The 17,910-nt window shown below is 39.6% G+C and overlaps 1 protein-coding gene across 2 annotated transcripts; it reads right to left on the bottom strand.

Annotated features, from left to right (window-relative positions):
* Window positions 1-3,736: 3,736 nt before the first annotated feature.
* NUP50 (nucleoporin 50) lies at window positions 3,737-16,138 on the bottom strand. 2 transcript variants are annotated; one of them, XM_048962251.1, is made up of 8 exons: window positions 15,873-16,138; window positions 13,024-13,102; window positions 11,900-11,983; window positions 9,760-9,952; window positions 8,301-8,960; window positions 7,271-7,349; window positions 5,941-6,059; window positions 3,737-4,180 (listed from the first exon to the last, which is right to left on the bottom strand). In XM_048962251.1, exons 2-8 carry the CDS (start codon window positions 13,090-13,092, stop codon window positions 3,978-3,980), a joined length of 1,407 nt encoding a protein of 468 aa, XP_048818208.1. In that variant the 5' UTR covers window positions 13,093-13,102; window positions 15,873-16,138; the 3' UTR covers window positions 3,737-3,977. The 2 variants fall into 2 exon arrangements, with proteins under 2 accessions (XP_048818208.1, XP_048818213.1); XM_048962256.1 differs by lacking the exon at window positions 15,873-16,138 and adding an exon at window positions 15,549-15,579.
* Window positions 16,139-17,910: the final 1,772 nt, after the last annotated feature.

The following is a 17,910-nucleotide window of genomic DNA, read 5'->3' as shown; positions in this document are numbered from 1 at the left end:
GCTTCTCATCTTTTAATGCTCAAGCTGGAGAGATTTTTAGATTTCAGTCCCCACAGTATTCTCTTAATGTGCAAGAACTAACATTTCTCTGCCAAGTAAAAGGCCACCCTGGCTCTTTCTTACCTCATGTCAGGTCAGTATTTTGCTGACCAAGCCTTTGGGGATGTGATAGCAGCTTAGGCAGCTCACCTGCAAGCAGCTGAGTGTAGAATTCCTTCTGTTCATAGTGCTTACAGTCCAAGAGAAAGGGATACACACAAGACATCTCTCTCATTCATTTATTCACATTTTCCAAGGGTTTTTGTACACTTCCTCAATGCATGAGAACTAATGAAAACATTGTTACAAGTTATGTGAAAAGTAAGTATCCATTGAAAAACTCAGAGCAGTTTGAAGTCTATTAAGAGAGAATCACATTCAGCATTTTCATTGCATTTATACTACCTCATGCCACTGAAAATTGTTTAATGACAGTAAATTTTTGCACGCAGGCACCAGCTACAAAATTTTAGCAGATGCAAATAAGTTAAGGCATCGGAAAGTAGGTCTTGAAGAACATTTTAAGTGTTACAGTGCTGCAAAGGGAGCTGAACTAAAGTTCCTGCTACTAAAGCCTTACCTCTTAATTGGTTTGTGTTCTGCAACATCTTCATTTAAACTACAGATTTGAGTTTTCATGTCCATCAGCAAAAAGAGATTATAGGAAGATGGTGCTGTGTTCCCAAATAGATCATTTAAGTACATTACAAAGGACTTGCAAATAGCAACTTAGTATTTTAAAATAAAATTCACAACAACTGTAATAATCTCTCTTAGATATGGTTCTGAGAAGTGAAAAGAAGCTGAGATCTTCACTTTCTTCTTTTGGAGGAGCAAAAAGGTGGGAGGGAAAAGGCTTTCAAGCTGCTGAAATTTCAAAATTGCAACAAAAGGAAGAATGCATGTCATCTATTAGACACTCCAACACCTACGTACAGCTTTAACAGTCTAGGCATTAACTCAAATTACAGGAGGAAACTTAAGATTTTTTAATATCAGCTGTCTGATATCTACCTTGATATTAACCACGATACAGGAATGCCTCATTGAACAGGAATTCTGATCAAAGTCCTTCCCTGTGTAGCCACTTAGTTATGAAGGCATAAATTGATTTCCGTTCTCCCCGCTAAGTTGCTTTTAACTCATTTTAGTTTTCTATGTAATGATCCCTAGCTTTTTATAACTATCATTTTATTTTAATATTTAGATAGAAACTCAAGGTTTATCATAGATTTGTTTTAGTAACAGTACTGAGAAGGATTGTGCTTTATAATTGAACACCACGTGAAACGTTTGACTGACTTCTACTGCTTCATAGTCAGATAATTGCAGGGTCACTGAGAATGTTGATTAAATCTCTAATTTGCAGTTATCTTTCCCACTTTTAAAACCATGTTTTTAAAGCTAGATATCTGACTCTGTGATTAACACAAGATTTCTATTACCTTTCCCTACACTTTACTGATAAATACGTACACTGCTAAAGAATTTTGATGTTTCATCTCTAATAGTCTCTCCCACAGCTAACAGAAGATATTGCTTGCTACCATGAACACTGTTCTCCAGAGTATCAGCGTATTCTATTACTCTGTTTACCTTTTTCTTAGACTCTCTGCTCATCCTCGGAGCGGCCACCCTTGAAAACACAACAAAGATGCATTAGGCAGTTTTAGAATTGGGCCAGAGGCATGTGCAAAAAAACCCTGCGACTGCCTCGCTTTGGAGGTAAGTCATTAAGGATACCTAGGAAGTTCAGTTTGTCTCTTAATTAACTGTTTTAATTGGTCCACACTTCAATGGATATGCAGTAAGTTATAAACCCATGAGATTTAGGAAATAAACATAAAACTAAGACCCCTGAAACCATCTGTACTGAATTACTCTTAAAGTGAGATGCATAACAAAAATCTGCTCACCCCATCCAGCAGTTTAACCTATAAATGCTGCTTCATGGCAACAGGTTAAGACACTACAATCTAAAGACAAATGCAAGATTTACTGAGCCCTTGGATGATAACACCTGAGCCTATAAATAAAGTTTCAGGCATTAGTTCTATTTTTCATTCATACAGTTACCGTGAAAGCCTTCAGCTTTTGGCCTCCAGTTTAGGAAAAATCAAAATTGAGGAAAGTAATGTCAATTATTTTTAACAGTTAAACACTAAGCTGGGTGCAAGAAAAAAAAAAGGCACAGCTTTGTATTTATTGAATAATACTTGAAACAGTATCTATGCTCCCTTTACACTTGAGTGTTAAAAATGCAATTCCAGTGATCTCATGAAGCTGACATGTTGAACAACGGCCTTTGTTTTTTAACTTTGGTCAGGAGGGCTGTAGATGCTGTAAAGTTTTTCTCCTTTGTGGTTAACGGGGGTGGGGGGGAAGGCCTTAACCTGAATTGTGCAGTAAACTAGGACTAAAGACAGCCATTTGTTCCCTCATGGAAAGCAGATAGAAGAAATCTACTCAAATGGTGCTGCTTTTTCCCCACCACAGGCTGCCACTGTTACAGATTGTATCATCCCCTGTGAGAATTGCATCGTGCTGCTGCATTAGTGAATATTTGGTTTTTCCCTCTGTGCCTTATTAGCCAGAAGCAGGGTGGCATGTTTATTCCAGATCCCCAGAGCTGGTCACTGTAGCAAATCAGAGGTCAAATTGAACATCAGCATCCAGCTCTCTCATAGTTCTCAGAGATGGAAGTGAAGCAGAAAAATATTTATGAGGGAGTTGCCAGCCAACCAGGATAAGATTTGAAAAAGAAAAGGATTAACTAACTGAACAAAGTCTGATGGAAACCTAGGACAAAACAATGTTCTGTTCTGTGGCTCTGTGAATCACTGCCATATGGTTTATTTCAACTCTGCTAAAACCTGTTACAGATTAAATAAGTGCTCCCTCGTTGTGACAGAAAGCTCATCCCAAAGCTGTGAACTACTGCTTTAGGGAGTGCAGCAATGCACTGTAGTTTGAGCACATAGGAAAGATAATTACTGACATACATTTGTGCATGCATTCTTGGTAATGGCCAGAGAGAGTACAAGGATTTTTACAAATCCTGAACTTTGTGAAAAAGCTATCTTCTGTGGAGTACTAGCAACTAGCAAGATAAGTACCCTCTGCCCCTGCTGAATTGCAGTGTTAGCCCAACAGATTAGGGAAGAATACATTGGAACCTTTGCCTCTGACTTGTCAGAAGGCAGCAAATGCCAGCTGTGGTTGTGGTCCAAGATAAACAGTCTTCCAGTTGTCTGCTTATACTATTGCACATCATTAGCTTGTTGCTACAGTAAGAACAGAAATGACAGTTCTTCTTTAAGAAACACTATGGTCAACAGGACTATGCAAGCTAACTTTGTATTAAATAGCTGGAGATGCAGTCTCCGAGTCCCAGAATCACACAAGTTTGTAAGAGTTAAAACACAGTACAATATACATCATCATTGTTTGGGTACATTGTCGTTATTGACAGTTTGAAAAATTAGTCTCACCAGCATGATAGACCAATTAAAAATAAAAATCTTGAGTACAGAAACAGTTTCAACGATTATATTTGAATATCCTCTCAAAATAGGAGGCTGTTGCATTGCACTGTAGTCTGTGAGGAATCTCTGGTACCATATTTTATACTCTGATTTCAGTCCATTCAGTCAAATTGACCAGTGTTAAAAACATGCTTTAATTTAAGTCAGTGTAGTTTATCCAGAAGAGGTCCTGCATTTCAACGTTGAAAAATGAGGGAGCACAGTCCAAAAACTTGTTCTATTAAAATTTTTATTAGCTAGTTTGCCTTTTCCTCACAGATTTTTCCAGAATTTCTATAGTAGTTCTTAGTATCAGAATAAAGAGTTAAGTGTTCAAGTGAAGATATGGAAGGAAAAAAAAATAGAGCAGCAGCAGTTTGGCAATATTTTCTCAAATCACTGACTGCAACATACTTAAGCCTCCTTCTTCTCGAGTAAGATTTTGTGCAATTCATCTGCATCCTCACTTGTTTTCACCCTTATTAACATAGTGACAGGAACAGTTGGATTGTTCTCATCAATTGGTGGATTAGGAACACAAACTATAAGAACGTTGTTTTTTCCGGTTCTTGTACATGGCATCTTGGGTGGAATTAGAACATTCAACAGTATATTTCCTGCATGTAAAGGAAGAAAAAAAATTAGCCATTTTCCAGCTTTTTTTTTACAGTATGGATGTTAGTATATTTATTAAATAGGGATTTAAGTCTGCTTGGAAAGAAGGAAAGACGCTTCCTTCTGAAGTGTCATATATACTTGTCTTATTCTTTAAGCATCTGCTCACAGCCCCTGTTCCTAATTTATTTCCTCAGTAGAAAGGAGGAATCTGAAAAACACTACGCCCTCCTGCTTTGAAGGGAGGGAGGTGTAGCAAATGACAGAGACATACAGTGAAAAAGGAACATGGGAGAATCAGCAAATAAGGAACTGAGTCGCTACTTAGTTTATGCTTATGCAAGTTACTCATTCAGAAGCACAGCTTGTAAGCAAAAGAAGTTAGCTTTAACACACATACAGACATATTAATCTAAAAATGGACAAACTATTGTATAAATACGAAGTATTTATTCTGTAAATCATATACCACAGCTGTTGTGGTCTACCTCTTACTAATAATGGTTCCATGTCACTCTGTAGTGAGTTGGAGATGCACAATATTAGTGGTCTATTAAAACGGTTGCAAACAAACTCAAATCTGCTTCAACAGAAGATGCACACGTTTTGTAAACCTGGTAAATAGCTCACAACACGGTAGTAGTGTTTATGGAAAAGTCAGTCTTCGCCTTCCTTTCCAGTTCAGTTTTTCAAACACAGTGAGATTTAAGGAAAGTAATACAGCACTGTGTGAAGATAGCAAAAAGGAAAGTGTGCATCACTATGAGTGTAGCTGCTTGTACAAACCAGTGCTTGGAGTCACCAAGCTGAAGTGTATGAGCTAGAAAAAAAAATTCCTAATATCACCTCAGATGATGTTAGAAGGGAATGTAAATCAACATAATGAAAATTAGCATCAGCTGAATTAAAAACTGAGACTTCTGTTATGAGGTATGTAAGTTGGAGAAAGCAAGTTTTCGCCTGCTCTATTCAGCATATTCAAATCCTTAAAAAAATGCTGAAAGAAAATGATCACTGCTCTAGCTGCCTTTAAGTTTTATTGCTAAAAAGAATGGCCTTTTATCAGGCAAACCTTGCCCGTTTCCATCAAAAGAAGTCATTGATTTGGAAGTGACCAACATAGGAGTTCCAGTCTCACCATGTATTTGAAAACTTTATCTAATAGGTCTGTGGGGGCTTTTACAGACCTGCCAGAGCATTTAATAAAGTGAAACTGAGATAAGGTTTACCAGTGGCTTTGCAGGCACAGCATGGCTTCAATTCTCACATCTTTATAAGCATAATTTACTGTATTTTATGGAAGTTTCCAACTTAATATGAACTCCATTTCACATTTGTTGAAATGAGGTACTGAAGATGTAGCAAAGCTGTTCAACAATTAATATCAAAACAGGTGATGCATGGCCTACATCATAGCAGAAATTATAATCACCTACATTCATCACACCTCTGATACAAATATACTTGATTGTGGAGTCCTAAAGCCAAGCCTCACAGCCGTTCAGCAAGTCAGAGGTGGCAAATAGCTACTAAAACAAAATTAGGGAAAAAAGTACTCCATCATACACCGTAACTTTTTACTTCCTTGCACTACTTGAAGTGTATTATTTCAGAATACTTGTTAGAGGTTCCAATTGCTTGAAATTATTCAAGAGGGGAAAAAAAATAAATCAGGAATCTCATCAATTATACTATGTATAAAATCCTAATGGTTTGCAGAGAATCTTACATCAAGACTTGTTGTTAGAAGAAATTTACTTACCTAAATTGGTATCTGCTCGGACTAGGAGTTGAGTTTTTTCATTTCCTGCTGGTTTTAAGTGCAATGTTCCTACACCTTTTTCTTTAAATTCATTATCCTTTTTGTAGAACAGTTTACATCTGTGCACAAGAAAAGCAAACATAGTTTGTAGAGAGATTAAATAGCAGTTTCCCCAAATCCACGTGTAGATATGTATGGCCATATGTCTGACTCCCAGTAAGCCAGCAGTTTAACAATAATCAGTTAACTTTCTGGGCTAGGAGTAATAAATCCTTATTCTTCCTGACTTTGCTTGATTTATTTTCTAACAGATAGAACAGTTCAGTTGGAAGAGACCTTCAAGGATCATTGAGTCCTGAACACTTCAGAGCTAACCAAAAGCTGTAGGATATTACCTAGGGTGGTATACAAACACCTCTTCAACGCTGATGGACATGAAGCATCAACCACCTCCCTAAGAAGCCTGCTCCAATGCCTGATGGCTGGAAATAAATACCACAGTAAATAAATGTATCTACAGTAAATAATTATGTCCAGTCCGACCATCCCCTGGTGCAGCTCTGTGCCATCCCCATCCTGTAATCAGTTCACAGGAGTGGAGTCTGGCACCTCTTTCTGCTTCCACTCCTAAGGAGCCGCAGAGAGCAGGGAGATCACCTCTTGGCCTCCTCTCCCCCAGCCAAAATAGCCCATTGGTCCTCAGCTTCTCCTACATAGGACATGCCCTTCTGTGCTCCTAGTGGCTTTGATGCCCTCCTCTGTAAGCACTCACAGATCTTTTTTGTACTGTGGAGCCTAGATCTGCACACAATACTCAACACGAGGCTGCTCCTATGCTAGACATAACAGGAGAATCACCTCTTTTGCCCTATGCTGTTTGTAATGCACCCCAAAATACAGTACAGTGGTACACATCAGTTCAGTAAAAGGAGGCTATTCCTTTCAGTACTGAAATGACAAGCATTACTTTCAGGGAAAAAAAAAAAAAGTATGTATATATATATATATATTATATATATATACATACACACACACAGTGACTTGTATTCAGGATCTGTAGAGAGTAAGCAATAACAATTATTATAAAGGCATTATTCAACAAACAATAGTAAAACACTACAGACAGACAAAGGCAGAAATTCCTTCAATCACTATAAAATAAAAAAAATTACGAAGAAAAACCCTTATTACAAATAGCTATCAGTGCTGTGTTTAAGACACAAAAGTATTAGTAAAATCCTACATGTCTTTGTAATTATGTTTTTACATGCAGAACTTCATGTTTTATTCCCAAAGTTATGATTCATTATTCTAAGGCAAAGACACTTACTTCTTTGAGTAGAAAGCATCGTCCTCTTTTATTTCATTAACAATGACTTTTGGTGGCTCTTCTTCCTCTTCTTCTCCACCTTTAAATAAAGTTTCAATACATCCCACGTGTTAATGTCAGGCTTGTGTTAGAATTAGTTATTCATACTATAGATGTTTATATAAACATATAACATAACATATATAAACATGCACAGCCTGTCAGTGATTGCCAAAATATGTTTAAATCAGTGTAGGTTCTTAGACAGTTTCACTTATGCAAAGCCTTTTTCTTTTTTTTTTCCCCCCCAGTCAAGCAACTTTATGCTCATCTTCAATTTCAATTAGATGAAAATATCAAACTCCCACCAACCAATCAAAAAACATTTAAACACAGCAAATAGAGCTTAATGAGTCAAATTTAAGTCACAACCTTTTCTCAGGGGAAAAAAATTGTTCTAACATAAGAGTAGCCTTCAGTAATAATAAGCGCACAAGGCCAGGTTTAATTTGGGAGAAGGGTACTCAGCTGCAGATACGACAGACAAGAGAGGGGCAGGATTATGCCACTGCAGTTCTTTCAGCTGCTACAGCATTTCTATCAGCTAACAATATTCAAGTTAGCTACAGACCTTCCAATAGCAAGCAAATTTGTCTCTTGCAGTCTTGCAAATAAGATGCATGTAAGTGTTTCATATCTTATGTATTTGATTGAGTAATCTTTTAATAAAGCTACAGGAAAAAGCAATAGAATTGAGATGTCCTACAGGCTCAAAGATGAGAGAAACACATACCAGTTGCTTTAAATTTCATTGGTTTCAGTCTTGCATTCAGCTTAAGAATTTATTACAGAAAACAAGTCTGACAGACATGCATAGGCTTTGATAATCATACATTTTCAGTGTTACTTAAGCAGTATGCAATACTGAGAATCCCACATGGGTAGCATCATTCTGCAACTTTCACACACGGAAACTGTGATTTTTGCAGTATTCTTAAGTCACAGTCATTCACAGTCTAGCATTAAAAAGATTTTTATACATAGAATTTACCTTTATCATCACTGTTCCCACTTTCTGTCTGAGCTTCCAACGTATTGGTGGATACTGCAGTGACAGACTTTGTCTGATTTGCATCTTTTCCAAACAAACCTGAATTTCCAGGAGAAAATGAGAAACTACTATGTGTTCCTGAACCAAAGGAACTGAAACCTGAACTGTGACCACTCTTGCCAATATTAAATGAGACAGTTGATGTAGCTCCTATTGATGGGTCTCTTTTTTCTGATGCAACTTCAGTTTTTTTGTCAGAGGCATCCTCAGTTTTGTTGTTAAATAGAAAAGTTGATCCTTGCTGTAGCTTTGAATTCCCAAATGTGGAGACAGACTGCGTGCCAGGTGTCTTGTTGCTTTCGTTTTCAGAGCCACTATCGCTACTGTTTCCATGTTGCTGTTCAATAGTTGCTAAATACTTCTCATAGTCTCTAAAGATAGGAGTCAGATCACATAGCGGGTTTGTGTTTACGTGCTTCACTATCCAGTCACGCACAGAACAGTTTAAAGCTGCTAGCTGTTTGTGATAAACACTAGAGCTACAGACTTTACTCTGAGTATAGCCAGATGATGATGGTTGGCTGCCACCATTAGCTTTTGGGCTTGCAGCTGCCTTCTCAGTAAGTGTGGTTGTAGTCGGACCATTTGACATGGGGGATCCTATTAAAAGAAAAACATGGATTAGAACTTCTTTTTTTAATTAAAAAAAAAAAAAAAAAAGCATTCTCTGTTTCTGTATCAAATTATCAAATCATTTAAGTCTGGTTCAGTTATGTACAGTTCATTGCATCACAATGCTGCGTGCCAGGTAGCACAGGCTGAGTAAACCAGGCAATGCTATGAAACAGATCTAAACTTGCTACGTTGACAGAAGTATTTAGTAAGGCTTGTAAACTTAAGGGACTAAATACCAAAGCACAAGGCTAGAGTTAGATTTACCAAAATATTTAGCATCTTAAAATGTAGGTAAAAATGTAAGAGATAAACTTCTTATATTGCAGTCAGTCTTACTAGATGTACAAGAACCAAAGTTTAAGACTTCAAAAAAAGTAAATAATACAGAAACAAGACCTTAAAAGCAAAACTAAACAAAACTACAAAGATGTCAGTGCTACTCAAAGGATATTTTCCATTAGCAGTATTTTTTTAATAATAAGATGCAGATAATTGGGATGATTTAACTGGAATGTGTCATCAGCTCTTTTATACTACTCAGAGTGTACTGTAGCAAACTTCTTCCACTCCCTTTGTTTCTAAATTTTTTATGTCCAGTATCAGATCCAACTGTAGTTTCCACCTCTTAAAACTGCATTTATTTGATATGAAATCTCTCCACTAGTCTAAAATCTTTAAGAAACAGAGCTACAGAATTATTGGAATTTGTTTATTCACTACTAAATTAACTCTACAGATTTTACGGCTGAACATTTTGATGAATGTATACTTATTTAAAGCTTACCAAAAGCAGATTTTGTTTCAGATGTTGTCTTTAAACTGCTGAAAGGAGTACTGAAGATACTGCTGTTTCCATTAGACAGGCCTTCTAAAGGCTTTATTCCTGCACCATTACCAAATCCGCTGAAGCCACCTCCTTCTTTTCCAGAAGGCAATACAAAGCCTTTAAAACCTTTAAACGCTCCTCTACTTTCAGGCTGGATAGAAAAATAAAATGAAATAAAAATCAGTCATATGTGCATCACTGTGCTTCTAAAGCCACTAGATATTAAATTTCAATGTGTCATTTCATGCCTTACGTCCCTTATTCTAAGTTAGCTATGTAAACAGGATTAATAGTTTCCTTATGACACATTACTGGTACTATTTTTAAAAGACTCAGAGGATTGGAATGAAAATAAACTATTTACAGGAAATGGATGCCTAGAAATTGTTCAGAGCAGCAGATGTGTTTGTCTACCTATTCGCACATTCATAGCATCTTGTTTTCTTCAAATAATCATGGAGCAATATATAACTTCAGAGTCATTTTCAGGAACAACCACAATTAGAGTCCAGCCCTCATTAAAACAGCATACTTTGTAGTAATATCTAAGACTTACCAAAATTGTTTCAATCTGACTGAAGGGAAACACAAACTGTGCGTAACAATGTAACGCATTTGCATTCTGCAACCAGAATTACCCAGTTCTGAACACTACTACCATAGTATTTTATGATGTAGCTTCTTATACATTTTTGTAAGATAGTCATATAGCACATTTAACACCCAAACAGGCACTGCTACTTTTATCTACTACATATCTTTTGAGGTAATGAGCACTTATTACCGAAGTAGAATTCCTCTTCTTTCAGTGTTCAGAAAAAGGAGAATGTCTTCTGAGGTTCATCTGCTTTTGTCACTGAGAAATAGCAGAACTCAGCAATTTTAGGTTTGCTTTCACTATCTGGCCTTGCAGGCCTGGGCTCTCTCTGATTCTCTCTGTGCTTCACCTTTACCAGTTCAGTCCTCTGTTTCTCATTTCTAGCTGGCTATTTTTATCTTGTCCCTTTGATCAGTCCTACCTCTCTCCAGACAACCCAGTTAAACTGCAGACTCTTGTCTTTGCAGCATTCTGCTTGTTCCATTTATGAACTTCAGTAAACTCTGAGTTTATCTTTTTGTAAATGTTTCACAGGTTTATCATGCAGAGCTGGCTATCCTGACATCTCTTCTGCTTTTTAGACTTCAGGCTAGCCTATTAGACTTCTTTGAGTTCTGATATTTGACAGCTGAATCCCAGCCTTAATATCATTTCTTCTGCAATCATCTGGTCCCCTTTCTCAACTAATTCTGTCCCATACATTTTATTTTGCCCCTGAATCCTTCCTGTCCAAGGTGCTGGTTGTTTTTTTTTGTTTTTTTTTGTTTTTTTTTAATATCACTATAATCCTGTTTATTTAGAGTCATCAAAGTAACTGCATCCTTTATCACATCTGTGGCTAAAACTACCACAGGTAAAAGTGAGATGGGACAGCTGCCACATTTATAGTGCTTAGACAGAAGGAAAAAGAAGAGCATAAGAAAAAGCTACATAGCTCAAAATTGAGCCTAGTCTTGTCCTATCTAAAAGCAATCTGGATGGCAGGTAAAAACTGTCCAATTCCTAATATGGGGTGTGCAATCTTGAAAGACAGTTTCACAAAAAGATGATTGACAAAGCATCTGTCAAGGACTTCTGAAAGGATTCCATTATGGTTAGACTGGTTAATGATTTCAAAGGAACTAAACCTGTAAGGAAGGCAAACTTCTTCTCTACATTCCATTTGTTACTGCAAAATGTACGTCACACTTCAAGGGGTAAAAGTGCAACTGTTTTTGACAGCAGACATTTCTTTCACTCTTAGACCAACTTAATAATTTGGCTTTTACTGCCTTGGACATCCCCCAGGCCTCCAGTATGAATAATTAGTAGCTTCCAGGCTTGATTTCCAGAAGCCTACTGCCAGGATTGGAAGTGGAGCAGTTGGCTAGTCGCATATACCTTTAAAACGATAGCTTGATATAGTACTGTTACAAGCCCAGGTAAGTAAAGTCTTGAACACAGATGTCATATTTTGCAACTGACTGAAATTATACTACTAATGCTCAGTGATTACATTACCTCTGATCCAACATTTTGACGCTTTGCTTTTTTAATAGCTCTGTTCTTCAGGACTTCCTCACTAGCCACTGAGAAGGTTCCCACCTTGGAGATAAAGTTACAGATTTATTAGTGGCATTCTCAGAATCCATCAGTTTGTCATAGCCTGAAGAGATGACTGAAATCCTGAGATACTTTTTGAACACAACTGTACTCTTTGAACACAATTCTCCCTAACGAGCAAAAGAAGACTTTAAAAAAATGAGGACTATTACAGTACTACCACTAGCTCGCCAGGTGCTTGGATGATTAGCTGATATTTCACAGCTCTGTTTTCCATGTTTTGCATTCAATTTTCCTGTTACACAGACTGCAATCTCAATTTTCTTATGGCAAATAATTCAATTTTTTAATATTTTTTTTTTTTTAAGCAAGGAAACTAATTTTGCTGAAGGTACTGTATCAGTAACAGTTACACTGTTACAAACAATATCCAGTTTGGAGAAGGTATGTTGAGATATACTTTCAGTTTTCCACAATTTCCACAAAAATTCCACAAAAACAGAAGTTCAAGTATTGGTAAAGTTAGCTAATGACTAATTACTACCCAAAAATGAACAAGGAGATGAAGCTTTCTTCTATCAGTTTTAGGAAAAAGTACTATCAGTTCTCTTTCTTACATTCTATAAAGTCTAAGCTTTTTTTTTCTTTTAGTAGCACAGAAACTAGAACAGTTTGTTTAGAGATAAAACACATGCTTTAAATAAGAAGGCCAGGAAATATGTGAAGAAAATATCTAGGCTACATTATATCTGTGAAACTCAGAGTCAACTATTTCAAGAAATCAAAAGCATTTTCTTGTGAACTGCATAAATATCCATCATACAGTTGAACAGTTCAAAAGTTTTAGACATCCTAACAAGCCCGGGTTTCCCTTTAGAAATGTAAAATTCCTATAAGCTGGTGGTGACTGTTAAAAGCTGCTTTGCCATATTATCTGCACATAGGGGAAGCTTTAAAAACAAAACAAAATCATCTTTAACTCCTACACTTCTAACAAATTTTATTGAAGATTTTACCCACAAGATGAATAAAATCTACACGTAAATAAGTATGTATCTGAGGAATCTAATGTACAGTCTTACCTCCTCAGCTTCATCTTCCTGATCCCAGTTTCTGTCGGTCAGTTCCTTTTCTGCAATTCTCTTTGCCATTTTTCCACGCCTGTAGGATATATCAGAAACGCATAGGATCAATTGCCCAGTCATTCTAAGCAGCAAGGATCTCCAACTTTTGTTATTCCAAACAAGTAATTGGAATCAGAGTTCACACAGAACTAACTCAAAATTGAAACAACAGTTGAAAACCAAGTGTTTTCAACATTTGTTGCAACAACAATCAACACGGCATATGAAACTGGGGTTGTGGTTATTAGCCATACTTGACACTAAATTTAAGCAACAATAGAAACACGCAGTTCAATCACAGGGTAATTTTTCTTCAGCAGTGGAGCAAGTTAGAAAAATTCCTTTTCAGTCTTGTATTCCATACTTTGCCACCAATTAGGCTGATGGGCTGCAAAAAAACCAACAAAAACACATAAAAGGATCTAGTTAAAAGATTACACATCCCAGTCCATCTTGCTTCAGGATACCCAGTAAACACTAACATCCTTGCAAGAGAAAAGTTCCTTGACAGCACCTAAAATCAATACTGATAATGACCGACCAAAGCTGGACAGCCAGTTCACTTTGGGTAAGGATGAAAGCAATACCCTCCTACAAAGAACCACATTGCTAAGACATTACTGATTAAAATGCTGAAAAAAAATCTATTGCAAATGAATCAGATGACTTTTCTTCCAAAAGAGACCTAGGTGTTATCAGGGGTTTTAACACTATTAACGTATGCAGCTAACTGTAATTTTGCTATTTGAACTGCAAAGTCAACTTTGGAGAATGAAAATCTGTAGTTTTAACTTCTGACTTCCATTTCTGTAAACTTATCAGCTGTGTTCAAAAACAAAGAATGAATCCAGGTGAGTTATTTTATCTGAAAGATTTGGCAAGTAATTACATTCAAATTTGATATGGAAGGAAGTTTCGATGATGATTTCATCTGGCACTAGATATGAAAGCTTATCAAGTACGTAGTTCTGTAGCAATATAAATGTTAAGCAAGTGAAAGATATAAAATTCCTCAAAAAGCCCTGTTAGGCTGGTCCAGAAAAAAACTAATTCCACAAAGAATTGAATTACAGAGCCAAAAATGATAATGCATGATAATGTCAGAACATTTCGCTTAGCCAATTATTATTAATTTTTTAAGCACAACAGTAAATCCAACTGCATAGCAGCAGCCTTACAGAGGTCATAACTGAAAGCCATGAATTTTACAAGGAAGGTTATCTATAGGATTTTTTAAAAGGGCAGAAACAAAAAACTGTTCTCTGTAAATGCTTTAAAAAGGCATAAGCCCCATTCTGCTGGGAAAAAAAAAGAGATCCTACCACACACTACATGATTCTCTGCAGACAAGGTAACTGGTTAAATTAACCCTATGAAAAAAACTAAAAATACTTATTTTAAAATTGGCTCCCCAGTGCAGTTTCCCTGTGGGAATACAGGCTACACAAACACTTGCCACCAGAGGAAGGCAAGACTGCCTCTCATTGGCAGCAGCCACAGCTCAAAGGCTCATGAGACTAACCTAGAGTTACTCCATCAGATTCCACAGAAGATCACATTACCAGTCTTAATGACAGCCACTGAAGCATTACAAGCACGATATTAACCAGAAAGCCTGTTCTCCACTGTGAGGAAACAGTGGCAAACTAATTGGCTCAGGCTCCAGGTTCTTTATACCTACTTGTCTTCATGTGATTTCTCTAGGTCAGGTCTGAAAATAGGAGCTGACAAGAGAATCTAACCTATATGAAGACAGCAGCACGAGGATTCTAGGCATTTCTAACCTGTGAAACAGGAAGCAAAACAAAACGATCTCTATGTTATTTTTTAGATGCAGCACAACCTTCAAGAGTTTTCTGTGACAAGTGCTTTGTGCAGGTTGAGATGGAAGAATTATGAGAAACGGCTTTTTATTTAAAAAGCTCAACACGTGTTTTGTTGAGCTACTACAACCCGCCTAATACGTATAGCATTATTTAACATAGTGTTACGAGAACTTCTCTGACATTTCACAATATTATTTCTACAACAGGGGGTTAAAATCTTGCACTGTCACAACTCACAACCTCAGATGTGGGAGCGACAGAAAGCACCGACATCCCAATAGTACTCAAAAGCCTTAAGCCAGCTAGCGTGGGGCTGCACAACCAGCATTATGGAGCTTTTTTCACCCCCACTCTTAAGCCTTCCATCAGGCCCGGAAGTCACAGGGCACACACGGGGCAGCTGAGCCAGGCTTCTCGCTTCCTCAAACGACGTGCCGTTTCAACACGGCTTCTTTCGCTTTAACACGCGGTCCCGTTTCTCCCTCTGCAAAAGCTAGCAGCAGTCTCGCAGAACACCGTCGGTTCTTCCCTCCACGGTGATTAAATGGGAGCTCTGCCCTTCCCGTGCAGCGGAACGTATTCCTGCCATCCCCCCAGCGCAATTCCTCAAAACGCCACCCGCCCTTCAAAGCCGCGATCCTACCCGGCCCCGCACACCTTACACGGTGAGCTCCCTACGCAGCCCGCCTCCCGCCGCAAATGCCGATCTGCTTTTTCATCCGCCGGCCGCCTATCGGGGTGACACACGCCCAACCGGGTCACCCCTCACCGCCCGCAGTCCCTCCCCGAGGGGAGGCGATCCCTCCCCGCTCGCTCCCACGCGGCAGGGCCTGCAGGGCCGCCCGGAGCCGCGGCGATCGGGCACCGTCCCGCCGGCAACGGCCCCCGCAGCCCCGGCCTCGTTCTGCCGCAGTGCCGCGGGCTCGCGTGGCCACGGCGGGGCCGGAAGCCCGGCAGCGACGGAGGGGAGCTGCCACTCACCCGCGCGGCACGGCGGCCCGGCCCGATGACTGTCGCTGCGTGGCCGAAGCTACGGCTGGCGATCAGAGTTGCCCGGCTCCGGAGCCCGCTCACCATCCCCCGCCCGGGCCCTCAGCCGCCCGTTCTGTCTTCCCGCCGTCCGGCAACCCGGCGTCAGGCCGCCATTTCGTGCCGCCGTCAGACGTTCGGAACCAGACAGACACCGGCCCGGCGGTCGCCCCAACACGCATGCGCCTCCCGCCCCGCGGCCGCAGCTCGGGGGACGGAGGGGCGGGGCGGGCCGCTGCCCCGCCGCCGGCCGTTGGAAAGCGAGACACGTGACCGCCCCGGTCCAATGGGCGGCCTCGCCCCGGCATGTCTCGCGGGCGGCCGGCCGGCTGCTTCCTGCGTGTGTTCGGCGTCTCGCGCCGCTCTTTCGAATTCGCTGTCACGTGACGTAGGCGCGTTCTTTCTGCTGCTGGTGCCGGTGGTCGGAGCTGGCGCTGCCGCGGTGAGGAGAGCTTCTACGGTCCCCGCCTGGCGCAGCTCCGCCGAGTCACGGGTCGCTGTACTCAGGTTGGGTTTGGGACAGCGGCAGTTGTTTGCCCGGCCCTGTGCCTGGCTGACCTATAACTGCCTCGCTTGTGGTATGATGGTATGCCTCCATGGTATGACAGTAATTGGGATTAAATCCAGCGTGAAGTAACAGCCTCTCCTGTAGCTTAGCAATGTCTCCAAACGAGTTTGCATCATGTACAGCGACTGTGTAACCTTAAAAGAGCAACTGCAAATGAAAGCAGTCAGAACGTTCTCCTCTATTACAGATTCAATGCATGGGAGAGAAAGAGACAAAAACGATCCCAGTAGATAACACTGATTTTTATCCTACAGGACCCATGAGTTCTGAAGCTGAGAGCTGTTCCCCAGTTGAGTTTCAACCTTGAAACCACGTATTTTCATACATTAATGCTCTCCTTCCTAAAAAGAAAGAAATATATATTTTGAGCTTGGAAAACTCATTTTAGGAGGAAGTTTTTCACCCAGAAGGTGGTGACACACTGGAATGGGTTGCCCAAGGAGGCTGTGGATGCCCCATCCCTGGAGGCGTTCAAAGCCAGGGTGGATGTGGCTCTGGGCAGCCTGGTCTGGTGGTTGGTGGCCCTGCACATGGCAGGGAGGGTTGAAACTGGATAGTCATTGTGGTCCTTTTCAACCCAGGCTATTCTATGATTCTATGACATGGCTCTGATATCCCTAAACTATCCTTATTATTTGTGTTAAATGTCACACCTGCAGGTTCCTAGTAGTTTAAGGACATCCTTCCCCAGAGTTTGGGTGCACTCTGGTTTGCCCCATCACAGCTGCAAAGACAGTCAGAAGATAGAGTCTTTAAAAGGAATTTCAAAAATAACAGCAGTTTCCTTCTACTTGCAAGAAAAAAAAGAAAAGAAAAGAAAAAAAAAAGAAAAATATGCAAAGCCCTTACTAACAAACTCTGTGACCCCATCATCTGATTTTTATGATTTTCAGATCTTTGTTCCTGGACTTGCTACTATAAGTGTGGAGGTTTTTTGGTTTTTGTTTTGTTTTTTTTTTTCCCCTGATCTTCATGTTGTTTGTTTGGCTTGCTTAGCCCCGAAAACACAAAAGGTGCTTCCTTCTGCAGGCAAGCTCTTTCGAGTTCCTCTTTGGTGTGCTTTTTCTCTATCATTTTTAAATACTGTCTAGATGCTAGTGCTTCCTGTTTGCTTTCCACCCCATCTCTCTGAAATGTGGGAAAAACTCATTTGCATCTGGCAGGAACAACCATTTAGTTCAAACACTGCTTTACCTCTTCAGATGCTGGGAGCTGAGATGTTTAAGGACTAGAAGTTTACTGTTGAGTAGAGTCAAATTAATACGAGCTCTTAGGTCATCCAGATTCATCCAGATTTGGACACTAAGCTTTCAGATGGATGCAAGATACCCACAGAGTCATAACAAAATTATAAAAGTGCAGGAAAGATAACCAGTGAAGCAAAGTGAAAATAATTGTTTGTTTGATGCAGAAATTTGAAGA

The sequence above is a fragment of the Lagopus muta genome, chromosome 1, assembly GCF_023343835.1.
Source record: "Lagopus muta isolate bLagMut1 chromosome 1, bLagMut1 primary, whole genome shotgun sequence".
Taxonomy (NCBI): Eukaryota; Metazoa; Chordata; class Aves; order Galliformes; family Phasianidae; genus Lagopus; species Lagopus muta.
Note: the sequence above shows the minus strand (reverse complement) of the source record. Positions and strands in the feature narration are given on the sequence as shown.